The 18,178-nt window shown below is 48.0% G+C and overlaps 1 protein-coding gene across 1 annotated transcript in view; it reads left to right on the top strand.

Moving 5' to 3' along the window:
- The first annotated feature begins 2,037 nt into the window (after positions 1-2,037).
- The window catches only part of JAM2 (junctional adhesion molecule 2), a 73,480-nt gene continuing 57,339 nt past the window's right edge, over positions 2,038-18,178 (top strand). The window contains exon 1 of the mRNA XM_040980668.1: positions 2,038-2,175. Within this exon, the coding sequence (XP_040836602.1) occupies positions 2,109-2,175 (67 nt within the window). The 5' untranslated portion in view covers positions 2,038-2,108. The remainder of the gene's footprint in view (positions 2,176-18,178) is intronic.

The following is an 18,178-nucleotide window of genomic DNA, read 5'->3' on the forward strand; positions in this document are numbered from 1 at the left end:
CATGACCTTGGACAAGTCATTTCACATCTCTTAGCCCAATTTCTCATTCTGTTAAAGTGAGAATGGTAATATTTCCCTCTGTACAGAGCTGCCGGGGAAAAGATACTAATTAAATCCCACCCCAATAGACTGCAATGGGAACAGCTGATAATTTCTGCCCTTGAAACACTTTATCATGTAGAATTAAAGGTCTTCTCTGAAAGGATTCCCTCTCCCCCTCAAGACTGGGAACTCATTAGCAACAAAGACTCCGTTTTGTTCCTCATTGGCACATCAGATTCGTTTGACAAATGCCCTGACTTTGTGGCAAATAAATCAAGAAGTGAATTGATCACACTCACATGGTGTGCCAGAAAACTTGTGGTTACAAAAAAGATACACTCCTTTTAAAACTATAGACTGATGTTTGACAAAGGAGATACAGGGACAGAGCCCTTTAACTGGTTCACTTCCCAAATGCCCTCTGTGGCTGGGATCCGGCTGCAAAAGCCGAGCCGAAGCCAGGAGCTGAGCCCAAGCGTCCGTCATGGATGGTAACGACGCAGCTCCCCGGGTCCTCCTCACTGCAGGGTCTGAAGCAGCAGCGAGCTGGACACGGGAGCCACACATCTTTCCAGCTGGGCCAAAGTTCTGCTCCCGCACCACACTCTGGTTTTGTGTTCTTATTTAGAAAGGAGTAAAAGACACATAGTTGGAGCAAGGATGAAGAAAAACAAGAGCACACGGACAGTCGTTTTTTTCAAGGCATTAAATCTTGTTTCTGCCTGGAAGAACTGGCTTACGCCTGTCCTTGAGTCTGCCGCTGTCCTGGAGCCCAAACTCTCACACTTTCCTCCCTGTGCCCCCTGCGTCCGAGGCATGCCCTGCCCTCCCCACGGGTACTAAGCTTTCATCACTGTCACCAAGGCAACGGCAGGGATGCCTCATTCTTCACAGCTCTGCATATCTAAGCTGCGCTTGCTTTTGTCCACAGAGCTGGCTGGGTTCTTTGTGTGTAGGCCATTAAATCAACTCCGTTCTGCTCAGAACTTTATGTGTTATCCTACCTTTAAAAACTCTTAACTCTGACGTACAACGTTTTTTTCCTTGGGGAATGACTTTCCTAAACCTGTCTGCACTCTTGAACTCGGAGACAGCTTCGGTCCCTTCGGAACAAACACAAAAAACTGCCTGTTTAGCCTTTGTGAGCGTGTCGCTCAGCGCGGGTCAATTTTAAAAGACGTTAACAGCCCATTCATAATGGGTTTCCCTTTTTAAAAGCACAGGAGGCCAAAAATAAACCTGACAAAGGGCAGCTGTAGAGTTTTCACATGTGGAAAACTCCACAGGCAGCGGTTATATAACGGGAAAGAAACATGATAAATATTTCACACCGTTAGATGAACTTCCAGCTCCCACACGGGAAGCAGCAAGCAACACCAAACACCCCAAAACTCTCCAAGGAGGAAAAGATGCACGCGGAGCAAGGCTGTCGCTAAAACCTGACTGCCAGCACGATTCTGGCCTGCTTTTTTTTTTTTTTTTTTTTTTTCTTCTTCAGGTCTTGAGTCCAAGAACTCCTCTCTCTCTCAGGGCAGAAATTCTTCACCATCTCCAACCCAGAGCTGAAGACCTCAAAACAAGTTTTCTGGAGAGGAGGGGAAGAAGGGAGTCGGGTCGAGGCTGGAGGAACCCCCTTCCCCCGCCCCCTCCAGCACGCCCACGCCCTCGCCCCGGGCTCCGGGCCCTGAGGACAGCTGGCCGCTCGAGCCGGACCCGACACAAAGCCGATCAATGCCCGCTGCGCGGCGCGGGGCGGGAGCAACCCGGCAGGGCTCTCCGGGCGCAGCTCGCCTCCGGCTGCCCCCTCACTAGGACCCCGCGGACACCGCATCCCTCGTCCACGCCCTCCCCTCCTTACCACCCCCTCCCCAGAACAGCCCAGACCCCCCGCTGCAAAGCTGCCAGACCTGCCCCCGGGCAGCCCGCAGGAAAGGCGCCTTCCAGGGGAAGAGGACTGGCCGGCCGCTGCAGCCCCGCCCCTCTCGCCCGCCCCGGCCTGGCCTTGCGCTCCGCCGACGCCGGGACCCCAGACCCAGGCTCGAGCAGCCGGCTGCGGCCCCGCGAAGATGGCGAGGCGGAGCCGCCACCGCCTCCTTTTGCTGCTGCTGCGCTACCTGCTGGTCGCCTTGGGCTGTAAGTTTCTTGGGGACCTTCACTCACCCGCCCTATCCTGCCGGGGCCAGAGTCCCCTAAACCTCCGTACCCCTCAACTCCCCACACCCAGAGGCTGAGCACGCGGACTGAGCAGGACGACCCTGGGCTGCGTGGATGTGCTCGGGGTTCGGACTTTGCACCCCACGCGTGGGTCGGGATCCTGGGGTGCGGACCAGTCTGGGGGCGGGAGTGACCGGAGCTCCTGGGTTTCTCGTAAATTCATATGATTTTGTCAAGTGTTCCCGCGAGAAAACTAAGCGCTCCCCCCCCGCCCCCCCGCAAACACACCAGGTGCTTATCCTTTCGCAAAGTTGGGGTAAGTTTTTGAAGGTTCAGGAACGTGAGCCGAATGCAACAACTAATTAGCGCTAAGATGCTAAGATCCCGGGAAAGATGGCATCCCTGGGAGGCAGGGGCCGGCGACTCTTCGAGCCCGGGCGCTCTCTTTTCTCCAGACCCTTGCGCACTCGTGCGCTCGGGCGGTGGGCGTGCGCGGCTGCTGAGCCGCAATTCCCTCGACCGCCTCCACCTGCGCGGCTGCGGCGCCGTGTCCGCCCGCGACCCCGGGCAGCTGCGCGGTCCTCGGGGACCGTCCCACCGGACGATGGCGAGGAGGATGCCGGCGCGGGGCGCGGGTCAGACGCTCCACGGGACGCGTTTAAGCCGGATTTTTACGGATTCTGGGCTCATGAGCCATAGAGCCGTGGGAATGTTCCCTTTTGTTTTCTTCCCGATGACTTGTTAGGAAAATGGAGGAAATTACTAGACTTTAAGCAGTGAAGCCCTGTTTTTACTTTTTCTTCGTCCTCACCCTCTCGCTTGTCAATTTCTCTTCATTCTATTTCCTTACCTGTTTTTTTTGGCTTTGGTGGGTGTTGTTTTGTTTTTGTTTATTTGTAAACTGGGTTATCCTGGCTGCGTATTCAAGTTCTTATAATTGAAATGCTTATAATACTTAAAATAACCTGCCGGATGAGAGTTTGGTACAGCAGTACAATGAGTTTTTATTCAGCCGAACGTGGGGGGTGTGTGTGTGTGTGTGAGTGAGCAGTGTCCCTTGGGAACCAGGGGTTGGACTCACGGATCACTCCGGGAAGGGACCACTCCGGGAAGGGACCACTCGGGGAAGGGACCACTCGGGGAAGGGACACGTGCTGACCTATATTGTAGGAAATCAAACAAGGTTCACAGTGAGACCCTTATGTAGTTCTTAACTGCCTGTTGGTGACCTGCTGAACATACTGAGAAAACGCACTCAGCCTAACATCAAAGAGACAAGCTGGAGGAACTGTAGCAAAACTGGGAAAGTTGTGCTTGCCACTGAAATCTGAATGTTTCAGACTTTGGCTAAGAGTCCATGGTTTCAAATGGAGAACAGCGTAAGGCTGACACCTTCCCTGGGAACCGACCAACAGGCAGACAAAGGCTCGGCTGTGTGCAGAAGCAGCCTCCTCCCCATGACTCCAGAGATGAGCTTGAAAGTACGGTGGGGTCCTTTTGTCTCATCATTCCTGGAGTGACAAAGATCTGGCATCACAACAGTATTTCCTTCCTTGTTGTTTTGTAGTGAATCTTTTTGTTATTTTACAGAAGTTTAGATATGAACAAAGTGTCGGCCCTGGCCAGCGAGCACTGTGTTGAGGCTCCCTCCATTCTTATCTCTCCTGCTCCGGGCTGCAGGGTCCCCTCAGGCGCAGGACACTGCACTTCCTAGTCTTGCTTCCCTAAGCTCCTCTTGGCCCCAGGGTGATTTGTCAGACTTCCGATGACGTTTTTGCTACTTTAACAGTTTAATCAGTACTGCTCCGGAGTTTTCTAGAATATCCCCTCCACAGGTATATTTCTGCTGTTTGTTTCCTTTATCGGTTTTGAGTTTTTTGGAAGAAGGTCGTAGAGGTGACGTGTCATCTCCATCACACTCCATTACATCTCCAGGGCACAGACTGTAATCATGACATGTCATGGTTGAAATGATTTTTTAAAATTATTTTTACTTTAGAGAGTTATAGAGAGAAGGAGAGAAGAGAGAGAGATCTTCCATCCACTGCTTCACTCCCCAAATATTCACAGTGGCCAGAGCTGCACTGGTTTGAAGCCAGGAATCAGAAGGTTTTTTTATGCGACTCCTTCATGGGTACAGCGGCCCAACGCTTGAGCCATCCTCCACTGCTTTCCAGGGCGTTAGCAAAGGAGCTGAAAGTAGAGTAGCTGGGGCTTGAACCAGCACCTGTAGAGGATGGTGGCACTGCAGTGAGGAGAATTCTTCGCTATTCCACCGTGCTGACCCCTCCAGTGGATCTTAATCCCCTGCTGATCAAAGCTGTATGGGAGAGGTTTCTCCGCAGGTTTTCTGCCCTGCCTTTTTTGTTTCCGTGGGATTCCCTGGAAGGAATCCACTGTGTGTAGCCTGTGCTTCAGGAAGAGACATGCGCCCCACCAACAGGACTTGCAGTCAAGCTTGAATCTGTCCACTTGACACTCGACCTTCACGCAAACCAGTGGGAGCTGCAGCCTAGTTAGGGCAAATCCCCATAAGTCCCACCAGGCCTGCCCCTACCCTGGTTCCTGTGCTTGCCAGTATGTACCACAGGCTTGTTCAGTCTGTCCCACATCCCATTTAGCTCTTATACATGTCGCTGAGCACTGAAGCCTAGCTCAACCTAACCAGCCCTACTATCCAGCCCACACACATGCTGGCGGGTGCCGTTCTGTCTGCCTGCCCTGTCCTGGTTTTCATGCTCTCTAGTGGTAGTGGCAATGCAAGAGGGAAGTGCCCACTATTTCCCTACTGGGCCACTCCCAGATTATGCCCTCTCTAGGTGGTTCTGCAGTTGAGCTTGACAAGCAAGTGCTTGCTTGGCTCTTGCACCCACCTGGAAATCTTGGAAGAATCTGCGAGATGTCCCATGGGAGTAGCCATGTGCAGAGTGAACCAGCACATGGAAGATATCTGTCTGCTTGTCTCGCTCTGTAACTCTGCTTTTCAAATGAAAAAATCTTCAAAAAAGTAGTTCAAGTAATTGTTACTTCAAAGAAGTTTGTAACATAAAAACAGCATAGTGAAACCTGATTCCAAGCACTTTTATGGGGAATGGATATCCTAAGCCACAGCTTAACCCCAGACAACCCACTTCTACATACTCATCTTTTAACTATTTCTCCCAAACAGAACTGCTGCTCTTATCCGAGTCCTGCCATGTGTAACATCAAGGTTACATCATTCTGCTGTTTCTGCTCTTAATATTCTTTGTGCTCCGTAGTAGTCTGCAGGATTGCTTATTCTTATTTCCACACTGGTTTCGGTGCTTCTGTTGAGAAGTGGACACTTACTTTTAGTCAATCTGACGTAATTGGATTATATTTTTGCTTCCCCGCTCTGTACAGGAAGGAATCTCTTGATGTTTGTCCACCACTGTTGCCCACTGCTGAACAAAATGCCTGGTTAATAGTACATGTAAATATATAGCTATTGATTGAATGGCTGCTAGACCAAGGTACCATAAGGTGGTTTTTGAGCAGTTCTGGAGGCAGAGTCTTAGAGCACAACACTGCTCGCAGTGCGGTGTCTGCTAAGGGCCCTCTTCTTGCTGTTAGTGCCTCTGCTGGATGTCTTCACGTGGTGACTCTGGGACCTTGCAGCAGCATCCACTCTCAGGGCTGTGCTGTCATGACCCGGATATCCCCTCTAATTGCATCCTAACATACCCCACATCACCTGGGCGACCAGCTTTCCACACAGAGGAGGGGAGTGGGCACTCAGAGCTTAGAGGATGGGATGAATGGTATCATAAATATGCAAATGGCCCTCAGTAGAGGAAAGGATTTTTGTCTCTGGATTGTAAAGGAATATATGTATAGGTCCCCGTTGCAGCATGGGGACATCTTGGCAGGAGTCCTCCTTTTCCTGACACAGCAGTCAAAGTGAGGATGTGTATAGCGTGTGTACTCAGTGTGGGGCCTAGAATATTCCAGATCCTATGGAGAAATCATACATTTTATACTATAAATGATACTAAGATCTGTAATTATTTTAAGCAAAACATAGTTTTAAGAATTTATGTGAAAGGCAGAGTTGGAGAAGCAAAGTGAAGCCTTCCATCTGCTGGTTCACCGCTCCCCCCTCGCCCCTTGCCCCCCAAATAGCTACAATGGCCAGGGCAGAGGCAGAAGCCTTTTCCGCGTCCCCCACATTGCACCATTTTCTGCCGCTTTCCCAGGTTTGTTAGCAGGGGGTTGGATCCGAAGAAGAGCAGCTGGGAGCCCACTCAGTGTTCAGATGGGGAACTGCAGCTAACGCGGTATGTCACAGGCCCCGAGATCCGTGACATTTCCAACTGCATATTCATATGGAGGACATGGATGCTGATGCTGAGACCTGTGTTCACTTACTGGCTGTGTCAGCTTGTACAGGCGTGGCAGTGTGTGTGAATTTCAGGATGCTCATGTGTAATAGTGATAAGAATTAGGTTTAGGGAGAGTTGAGTAGGTTGACACGTATAGCACACGCAGAAGACTGGAGAAGCCCTGTGCAATTTTTAAATACAGAATTTCAGCCACATTTGCATTTCAAAGGAAACGCTTTGGATGGAATCTAGATTGTGGGTAGAGGGGATGGCTTGGAGAGGGGGGGTTGGCAGTTAAGTGAGGAGAGCAGTAGCTGCCGTTGGAGTGACCCAGGCAATTACTTGTAGAAGCGCTTCTGTCCTTTGACTTATTGAAACATGCCTACACCCACAGACAATGGTTTTATATTAGAAATGCTGTTAATTAAATCTAATCAGTGGTGTGGAAAGATTGCCCTTTGCCCTACATCCGGGACCTGGGGAAGGTGGGAAATTGGGTGGGCCCTTCTCCCTTAATACCCCCCCTTTAAACATGAAGGAAACAATATAGAAAAAATAATAGTCTTACCCACTTTCCTGTAGTCCTTGAAACTTTTTACCCTAATTAACTATGTAAAGACTGTCAAAATAAAAAAAAAAAATTTTAAAAAAAGATTTATTTATTGGGTCCTGTGCGGTAGCTTATTGGGTAAAGTCCTTGCCTTGCACGTGCAGGAATCCCATGTGGGCGCTGGTTCTAATCCTGGCAACCCTGGTTCAGTTTCCATCCAGCTCCCTGCTTGCGGCCTGGGAAAGCAGTTGAGGTCAACCCAAAGCCTTGGGACTCTGCACTCACGTGGGAGACCCGGAAGAGCTCCTGGCTCCTGGCTCCTGGCTCCTGGCTTTGGATTGGCTCAGCTCCAATCATTGTGTTCGCTTGCGGAGAGAATCAACAGATGTAAGATCTTCCTCTCTGTCTCTCCTCCTCTATGTATATCTGACTTTCCAATAAAAGAATAATAATAATAATAATAAAGAGTCATTTACTTTATTGGAAAGGCAGATTTACAGAGAGAAGGAGCCACAAAAACATCTTCTATCCACTGGTTCACTCCCCAAGCGGCTGCAGTGGCCAGAGTTAAGCTGATATAAACTGGAGCCCACAAGGGATCCTGGCACGTTCAAGGCAAGGATTTTAGGCTACTGTGTCAGGCCCTGTTGCTTTTTTTTAATTCGAGAGGCAGGAAGATGGAACAGGGGACAGATAAACACAGATAGGGAAGGAGAGCACAAATGGGGTGCTCTTATCCACTTTTTAAAAAAGGTTTATTTATTTTTATTGGAAAGGCAGATATACAGAGAGGAAGAGAGACAGAGAGGAATATCTTCTGTCCAATGATTCACTTCCCAAGTGGACACAACGGCTGGAGCTGAACCAATCTGAAGCCAGGAGTCAGGAACCTCTTCTGGGTCTCCCGTGCACGTGCAGGGTCCCAACGCCTTGGGCTGTGCTCAACTGCTTTCCCAGGCCACAAGCAGGGAGCTGGATGGGAAGTGGGGCAGCCAGGATTAGAACTGGTGCCCATATGGAATCCTGGTGCATTCAATTAGAAGACTTTAATCACTTTGCTATCATGCTGGGCCCATTTTTTGTTTTTTAAGGTTTATTTTTATTGGAAAAACAGATTTTTTTTTAAAGATTTATTTTTTATTATTTTGTTTATTGGAAAGGCAAATATACAGAGTGGAGAGACAGAGAGGAAGATCTTCCGTCCAATGATTCACTCCCCAAGTGAGCGCAACGACCCATGCTATGCCGGTCCGAAGCCAGGAGCCTCTTCCGGGTCTCCCACGCGGGTGCAGGGTCCCAAAGCCTTGGGCTGTGCTCAACTGCTTTCCCAGGCCACAAGCAGGGAGCTGGAAGGGAAGCGGGGCTGCCGGGATAGAACCCGCGCCCATATGGGATCCCGGGCGTGCAAGGCGAGGACCTTAACCACTTTTTTTTTTTTTAATGTAAAATTTTATTTTATTTTTATTTTGACAATCTTTACATAGCTAATTAGGGTAAGAAGGTTCAAGGGCTACAGGAAAGTGGATAATACTAGTATGTTTTCCATATTGTTACCTTCATGTTTAAAGGGGGCTGTTAAGGGAGAAGGCCCACCCAATTTCCCACCCTCCCCAGGTCCTGGATGTAGGGCATGCTCTGAGGTTCTTGCTCAAGTGGTTTTGATATTGCAACAGTTATGAATTGCTGTCAATCTTGCCACTCCAAGCACTATGAGGTCTTTAAAAAATCCACTGATTGACATAGTCCATCATAGCTGAGATGGTTGGTTGACCTGTCTTCTCTCTTTTCTTGCTTAGGATTCTGAGTCCAGCATTTAGATTAGGAAGATCTCCAAAGAAACTTCTTGTATGTGCTAACAAGTACAGGGCCTGGCATAGTCCATCGCCCCAATCAGCTGCTGGTTGCAATTGCTGGGTTGGTTCTGTTTTCACTCCTGACTTCCACTGGAACCAGTGGGTGTTGCAGTCCAGCCTGGTTCTGCCCAGCAAATAGTTGGCCCTCACCTAAACCAGTGGGAGCTGCAGCCTAGTTGGAGCGACCCACAATAACCCCCACCAGGCCTGCCCCCTACCCTGGTTTGCCAGTAAGTGTAGCAGTAATCTAGTCTGTCCCACACCCCATTCCACCCCAGCCGCTATCTTAGTTTTATGTCCTCCCATGGAAGTGGTAACCCAAGAGGGATGAGCCCACTATTTCCTTCCCTCCCAGGCCTCTCCCACTCCCAGATTCCAGCTGATGCTGTGGCTAAGCCCAAACAACCCTCGCCCACTTTAATTTTGTTTGCACCAGTAGGAATAATCCACCCAGCCCGGCTTTTCCCTGATCTAGTCCACATGAGGTGCACAGGTGTGGTAGCTCTGCCTAGTCTGGTCTGCCCCCATCCCAGCCTATGCTCTCCTGCAGAAGTAGCTGTCCAGCAAAGGAACCCTCCCTTATTTCTCTGCCAGCTCTGCCCACTTCCTTTCTTGTTCTCAGGCTGGTTAGGTGCTGTGGTCCCTTCCGGTACAGGCAACCTCACCTTGGCATTCCGCATTGTGCACTAGTCTTTGTTGCGACTGAACGTGGTTTGACCCACACTGGTGCCTGGATTTGCCAGTGGATGACGTGGACAGATTCAGCCTGGTCTTGCCCCCATGTCTGCCAATTGTATGCCAGTGGGTAGCTTTCCATGGCCTTTTCTGGGCTGTTTCCTATCATATTTCTTGCGCTTACCTGCTGGGTCTGTGTCCTGCCAGAGGAGTTGCCCAGGCTCCTGCATCAGAACCTCTCCTGATGCCAGGTTTCACGCTTACCAGTGGGTCCATGAGCCAACCCTACTCAGTCCACCTCCTGTCATAGCAGGAACTGTGGCTTTTCCTGACTGGCCTTCAACCCAATCTGGTTCTTGCTGTTGGATGTTCCAGCCCAGCCATGGTTTGTCCATACCCACATATGGCTCACACATGGCTCAGTAGGGGTTTGAGACCTTGCCTAGTCCATCCCACATCTGCCCTGGTCCTCCAGGACACCAGGGGGTGTTGGGTCCGGCCCGGTTCGGTGCATCCAATTCCAGTCCACACTTGTGCCAAGGGAGACTACAACTGTTTCCAGATCAGAACGCAGCCCCCCTTCCAGGCCACGCGCCTCTTGGTGGGAACCTCAGCCCAGCTAGGGTTGTCCCCTTAGCTCCCCGACCGGGTCTGTTCCCAGCCATAGATCACTTGCCTGCCAATGGATGCTCTGACTCAGCTTGGCACAGCCCCTCCCCTGTCCCGAACTCTGCCTTAGACACTGTGGCTTAGCGTCCCTGGCTCCCGCAGACCAGTAGGTACAAGAGCCTAGCTCGGCATGACCTCTGCTCCCTCCTGGTTTCTAGTTTTACTTGTGGGGTAGGGTTTGCTCAGTCATGCCTGATCTTCTCTGTTCCATTACCAGTTGACACATTAGCCAGCCGTTGGAGCTACTTTTGCAAGACAAGCCCCAAGCCATAGCTTCTGCATGGACTGGTATTTGGTGGTCAGCATTATTAGTAATTACAAGTTTTACAAAGGAAGAGTTACTGCCTGTTTCAGGTCCAAGAAACACAATGGGTTCAACCTGGAGCTAATTAAGCAGCAACTCAAAGAACCAAATCCCCAGAGCTCCCTGGCCGGGCGGCCAACAGGCGGAGCATGGCACCAAGTGGCGCCCGGGAACAGCTCACCATGTGCACATGGCAGCTGTCTGGGATCCAGGCATGAGACGCCCCGTCCTGAGACCCACCACTGGAAAAACAGATTTGACAGACAAGGAGAGACAGAAAATCCTCTCTGCTGGTTCACTCCCTGCCCCCCCCCCCCCATGACTGCAAGTGCTGGCTGGAGCTGAGCTGCTTCAAAGTGAGGAGCCAGGAGCTTCTTCTGGGTCTCACACCTGAATGCAGGTTGTTAAGGCTCTGGGCTGTCCTCAACAGCTTTTCCTGGTCATAACCGGCAGCTGGATGGGAAGTGGAGCAGCCGGGACATGAACCAGCACTCATATGGGATGCCGGCACTTGCACGGGATGGATTAGCCAATTGAGCCTTTGTACCACCTGCTCTTTTCTGCTTGTTCACTCCCTGAATGCACGCAATGACCAGAATCCAACTAGGGTGAAACCAGCAGCCCCAGATACGATCTGATCTTGCAGACGGGTAGGAGGGCCCTAACTGTTGGAGGGATTCCCTGCTGCTCCCCGCATCTTTTGCAGCATCCAGATTGAGTTTGTGGTTCAGATTTTCTGTCTCATTTATCAGAATTCCCCAGAGGAGCACCTCAGGACTGACTTGGCATAATCTTTCTGCCAGATTGAGCATCCCTAGTTCACAATCCACTGTTGGAAATGTCACAAAAAACTCTCAAGTGCTGACGGACAACCCAAAGTGGAAAATTCCACCCGTGACGTCATGTGACGGGTCTCGGTCTAAATGCAGGTGTGCTATAAATACTCTCTAAAGCTGTCCGCAGGCCACTTGTATAAAAGCATATACAGTCATCTATTTTCTGGTTTACACTTTGGTCCTGTTCCCAAGATGCTTCATTATGTTTATGCAAATATTCCAAAATTCAAAATCTGGAACACTTCCTAAGCCTTTCAGATAAGGAATACCGATCCCACACTGGGAGAGTGAAAAGGTATTTCCTGCACTCCTCTCTGCTGGGCTTTTTTTTGTGTGTGTGCTTACCTATCTTCATATTGTCAAAGACATCACCTGCTGTTTTTTAGTCTTAGATCTCTTCCCATTGTGAAAACTTGCCTAATGGCTCATGATGTACAAAACTCAAAATAATAATAAATAACTGGGAGCCAGCACCAGGGCGTAACAGGTGAATCTTCCGCCTGTGATGTTGGCATCCCGCATGGGTACCTGTTCAAGTCCTGGCTGCTCTACACCCTATCTAGCTCCCTGCATATGGCTTGGGAAGGCAGCAGAGGATGGCTCAAGTGCATGGCCTCCACACTCGTGTGGGATACCCAGAGGAAGCTCCAAGCTCCCAGCTTCAGACTGCCCCATTTAGGGAGTTAAAACAGCAGAGGGAAGATCTCTCTCGCTCTCCATCTCTCCTCCTCTTTCTGTAACTCTGCCTTTTAAATAAAAATGAGTGAATCTTTAAAAAAAATTAATATTAGATGGATTTACTTATATGTTTACCTGAACATAATATTTGCATATGATAAGTTCAAACAGCCCCGGAAGAAGGATACAAATGAAAATCAGTGACCTTCCGGCTGACTGTCCTCACAGGTAGCCTGCTCTTAAGTTTCTTCCATATAGTTCCAGGAAAATTGGAAATTAGTTTCAGTATATATGGACATATCTGAATAGCTTTTTTAGAAATAAAAATCAAGTTTTCTATGTTTAAAAACATTTGCTGTACTTATCGCTCTATACCTTTCAGCAAATCAAATCGCATCTATGTTCCGTGCCTTCCTACAAGAACAGTTAGTTGTGCTGGAGTTGAAGCCACATCCAAAAGCTGCAGATGTCTCGGGAGATTCATGAGAACACCCACAGGAACCGTTAAAACTGTTACATGCGAGCACAGGAGGCACTGCCTTCTAGCTAAAACCTGATAAACTGGAGTTGATAGAACGGAGAAGAAACTTACAAGATAATGTCCAAACCTGGAAAAGGTGAAATCCCAACCCAGATTCCATTAAATTCACAGTCTACAGGAGGAGAGCAAGCGGGCCAAACCCAGGAGCAGCAGGGGGACAGACACAAACCCCAAAGCCAGGGAGAACAGGAAGCAGCAGCTGAGTCGGGCAGACAAGTGCAAATGGGCGCTATTTTTAACAAAGACCAAAGAAGAAGTGATGACCACAAATAAACAGGGAACATGTTGAACTGCTGGGAAAGTGCTCTAAATGTGAAAGCAGACAATGGCATTTATGTTCTTTAAAAATGGTCTAGAGGCGCCAACTCAAGGTCCTTTGCACTGTGGTGTGTGTGTGTGTAGGAGTGTGTGCACCTTTGTACCCAACATTTGGTTGCTTTGTTCTTGTTGCTGACATCATTATTGTAATACTTTTCTTGAGATAACCAAATACATTTTCTCTTGAACGTTTGCCTCCAAAATGTCTTTACCTCCTAAGACCTCCTGGGGGGTCCACATTGTGGCACAACAGGTCCCCATGTCAGAGCAAGACCTGGGCAGTTCTATTTCCTTCCCAATTCTCTGCCAGTTCACCTAGGAAAACACTATGGGATGGTCTAAGAACTTGTGCCTTGCCACCCATGTGGAGGGCCCCAGGGGAGGTCAGGCTGCTGCTGTCTTTGGTCCGGCCCAGTCTTTTGAGGAAAGAACCAGTGAATGGAAGATCTCGCTCTCTACTCTGTGAAATAGACAAAGTAGATCTCTAAAACAAAACACAAAAGACTTTTTTGATTTGTCGGTTCCTCATAACGGAAGTCTGGTGAAATGTTAGGCTCTGTTGCATGTAGTGTGTTCCTGGTTCTGCCATGGTTCTTCCTGTGCTGTGTTGTTACCATGTTGCCTTTGTGCCTCTCTGGATTGTGAGTTTCTTCAGGGCAAAGACAACTCGCATCTTTGTGTCCCTAATACTTGAACTAGGGCACCCCCCCCAACACAGTGTTTCTTCAGTAATTGGATAACTAGTCACTTGGAGTTCCATATTTCTTAGCTTCATAAAAGTACATAAAATTTTAATAATAAAATCCCAGGACACGTGTGAAGTTAATCATCCAAAATAAGTGTATAGTTTTAGTAGTCCTCGAATTCCTTCCTCCTTTTGTTAACAGTGGCCTCCCTAGAATTACAAAGAAATATATTGACTCATCAATCTTACAGTTGAAGAAACGTTGTTGATTGCCCAGTGCTGCTTTGGACTGCAAAAGCAAAGAAAGTCTTGAGTTAGTAAGCACTGATTAAATTCCCTGGAAAATGGAGAAGTATACCCCTCAGAAATTGCCCTGCTTAAAGCAGAACAAAGGATGTAGCCCAAACACACGGGACTAGGGGATTCTGATCTTTTGTTCTCGTGGCTGAATCTCTTTGCTGTTCCACCGAGGACATAGCCAGCTATTCCTGTAATGGGCAAAACTGCCAGAAGAGAGGTGGGAAGATAGAACCAAGATGATCTTTATTTCCTAACCAAAGATGGCTTTCCTGTTCTTGGCTGGTACTCATGACATGTTCTTGTGGGAACTGGCCACCTGCTTATTAGCACAGAAATTCCCTCTGGACTCAGGTGACTCATCGCTTCCCTCTCAGGGGATCATCACCCATTAGGCAGAGGCTCAGATGAGATCCACCCTCCGAGTCTCATCTCTCCCCCCAGAAAAGCAGCCTGAAGATACTGGAATGTTTCAGAAATACTGTGTGTGGTGGTGATCCTATTTCTTGTGTTTTTAAGAAAGAACATATGCACTGTGATGTCTAAAATAGGAAAACTGAAGAAGGAATTTCCAACGATTTCTGGCAGTTTTTGTACATAAGAAAACACGAATGGGAGAAAATGAAACTCCTATTTTTTACTTGTTTAAAAAAAATTTGAAATTGTCATTTGAAACCCGTGACAGAGATGAGCTAACAGAGCTCTCATTTGCTGGTTTATTTTTGCCGGTGTGTGCAACAGCCAAAGCTAACCCAGGCTAAAAGCAGGAGCTGAGAACTCACTCCGGAGTCCCTGTGGGATGACGGGACCCAGGAACTTGAGCTGCTGCTGCCTCCTGGGGTGTGCACTGGAAGGAAGCCGGGCGCAGGAGCCAGAGCTGAGCGCTGAGCCCAAGTCCTCAACCCAGCTGACATCCTTACCACCCAGCCAAGTATTTGCTCCGAACACTGATTTTTGAAATGCTTGGCATTATTCTAGATAAAACGTCAAGAAACCATTTTTAACAACAGCTTGTATGTTGTGTATGGATATGCACATAATTGTAGTTCCTGAAATTTAGCATTAGAATTCCTGCTTCACCATGAGGGGAAAAAATTGATCTGAATCTGGCCGTGTGCACACGTATAAATCCCAAATGGATCAGGGATATGTAAAATTTAGGTAAATTAAAAAAAATGCTCCACCATTACTGTCCATACCAAATAAAGCATGGGTGTGCTCTGCTATAAATTAGACAAATATCAAAAGAAAATCTGCATAGGAAAAACAAAGCACCAGAAATCGAAAAGTAAATGACTAACTGGAAAAATGTTACAAAGAATTACACTGTAAAAACTGCTGTAAAAACAGAACAGGGCCAGTGACCCACTGCACTGGTTTGAGTCCCTGCTGTTCCACTTCCAACCCCTGTTTCTTCTAATGGACACAGGAAGGAAGGGGCAGACAGGCCGTGCTTGGGGCTCTGCCACGCACGTGCGGGACTGCTTGGAGTGCCAGGCTCCTGGCTCGTGGCCCTGTGGGGTGTGAACCAGCAGGTGAAAAATGCCTCGCTCTTGCTCACTCTGTGCCCCTCTGGCTGTAATTCTGTCTTCCAAAGAACTAAGTCTTTAGAACGAAATGAAATACAAACACCAAAAACTAAAAGGTATGAAACCCACCCTCAGAAGAGAAATGTGGTTCTTGAAATGCCTTGTTCTTTTTTTCTTTCTCTGCTGTTTTACTTTGTATTTTATGGTACAATTCCATAGGCTCTGCAATTTCCCCTACCACCTTCCCATATTCCCTCCGTGCAACTTATTTCCCCATATTATTACAATAGTATAGTCCTTCATAAGCAGTCGTAAGTCCCTCATTCTGTTATTGAAGTGTGTCCTGACATTGCTGGTACAGACAATGGCAGAGTCCAGCATCCTGTTGTCAAGATACAGCAAACAGTTTCGTTGGGAGTCCATCTTTAGTTTGGAATTAGAGATGCATACTGCATTGTATCTTCTCAACTGGACACAATTGTCTCTAGTACCCCGTCACTATACATTCCCCTACATGAGAAACCATGAGGCAAAATCAACAATACGATGCCTTGTTCTTAAAATGCGGAAGAAACCATCACAAAGACCGCACCGCTTCCTGTCGGGATGATCGGAAACACAAACTCACCAACACTGTTTTTGTTTGAATCGATGCAGTTCAGAAACAGGTGTTCTTACCCACTGCTGATGGGGCCCTGTGGTCATTCACTACTGGGGAGTTCAGCCGTGGGCAGAAGAATCTGCCTGTCGTCCCGTCAGCCCCATCAGCCCCATCCCAAAGCTGTACTAGCAAAACTAGGATGTGGTCTGTGTTGAATTATTTACTTCAAAATGATTGGTTACAAAAAAGGTTGAAATGAGTCAAATGCTAATCTGGAGGGAATTATCAGAATGAATTATAGAAAAGTGCAAAATGTAGCCATATAGGCAAATGAGCATGAGCTGTGTGTCCCACTCTGTGTGTGTGTGTGTGTGTGTGTGTATATATATATATATATATATATATGGCCTTAAAAAAGTAGACGGAAATAGGTGTTATGAAAATCTGTGTATGGATTTCAAAGCTATTTGCATCAAAAACGTACCTTTTAATTCTGTTTTTCAGCCAAGTGTTTGAAGAACCCTAGTAGTCAATAAATGAAGGGGCAGATGACTAATGCCTGGAGATTAAAAGAAGGTCGTCAACAATAGGTAGAATGAAACACACGTCTCTTACTACAGCTACCTACATAGATTTGATTGTGAAAATGTGGATATTTTAATTTAAAAAATAAATTCCCCAAGAAATCTCTAAAAACTTGAAACACATAGAGGAGAGGCGAACATGCTCTTTATCAAATCAGTGACATGACCACAGAAAGGAAATAATTATTCCAATTTTGTCTTAGAAAATAATGTTCACTGGGCCTGGGGCGATGGTTCAGTGACTACATCTTCGCCTTGCACATGCCGGGATCCCATGTGGGCGCCGGTTCATGTCCGACTGCTCCACTTCCCACCCAGCTCCCTCCTTGTGGCCTGGGAAAGCAGTGGAGCATGGCCCAAAGTCTTTAGGACCCTGCACCCACGTGGGAGACCTGGAGGAAGCTCCTGGCTTCAGATCTGGTCACTTGGGGAATGAATCGGCAGATGGAAAATCTTTCTGTCTCTCCTTTTCCCTGTCAAATCTGCCTTTCCAATGAAAAAAAAAGTCTTTAAAATGGAATGTAATATTCATTGAATTGTTGGCAACTCAGGTGTACAAGATAATAGCAAAATGTAATAGGATTTAATTAATAATCATTGCATAACATGTGATTGAAATAATTATTCATGGGTGAAAGTCTTAGACAAAAAGTTCGTGGGGAACTCGGCCGTGGAAGGGTCCATCTATTAATACTGAAAACATTGACTTACCTGAAAATAAGGATAACGAGGGCAAACATGGCTCTATGTTTAAGACATTGTGTAGGAAAGCAATGCAAGGTGTCCCAAGTACTTGGTCCCCTACCACCCACAGGGGAGACCTCAATGAAACTCCAGGCTCCTGGCTTCCATCTGGCCCAGCCCTGGCTGCTGTACCCATTTGAGGAGTGAACCAGCAGATAGAAGATCTCTCTGTTTCTCTCTGTGTCTGCCTCTGTAACTGCCTTTCAAATGTGTGTGTATGACAACAAAATTTTTCCATGAACTCTTTTAAGCTTTCTCATAAGAGCCTTGATGGGGGGCCCAGTGCGGTAGCCTGGTGGCTAAAGTCCTCACATTGAATGTGCCAAGATCCCATTTGTGCGCCAGTTTGTGTCCCAGTGGTCCCGCTTCCCATCCAGCTCCCTGCTTGTGGCCTGGGAAAGCAGTCAATGACGGCCCAAACTGTTGGGACCCTGCCTCCGCGTGGGAGATACAGAGGAGGTTCCTGGCTTTGGATCAACTCTACTCTGGCCATTCACTTGGGGAGTGAACCATCAGACAGAAGATCTTCCTCTCTGTCTCTCCTCCTCTCTGTACATCTGACTTTCCAATAAAAATAAATAAATCCTAAAAAAAAAAATCTTTGACGGGAGAGAAATGAGGTGATGACGTGCACACTCCGCTGGTTTATCTTGCTCTGTGTTAAATCCCAGTTCTTGCCTGTAGGAGGCAGCAGGCGAGGTCTTCGCCACTGGCTGCCTGTCCCCGGGGTGAGAGGCGTGAAATGAGCATTGCTTTTGCAGTCATTTGTGTCAGA

Source organism: Ochotona curzoniae, unplaced genomic scaffold, assembly GCF_017591425.1.
Source record: "Ochotona curzoniae isolate NIBS_2020 unplaced genomic scaffold, NIBS_Ocur_1.0 contig_3498, whole genome shotgun sequence".
Lineage (NCBI taxonomy): Eukaryota > Metazoa > Chordata > Mammalia > Lagomorpha > Ochotonidae > Ochotona > Ochotona curzoniae.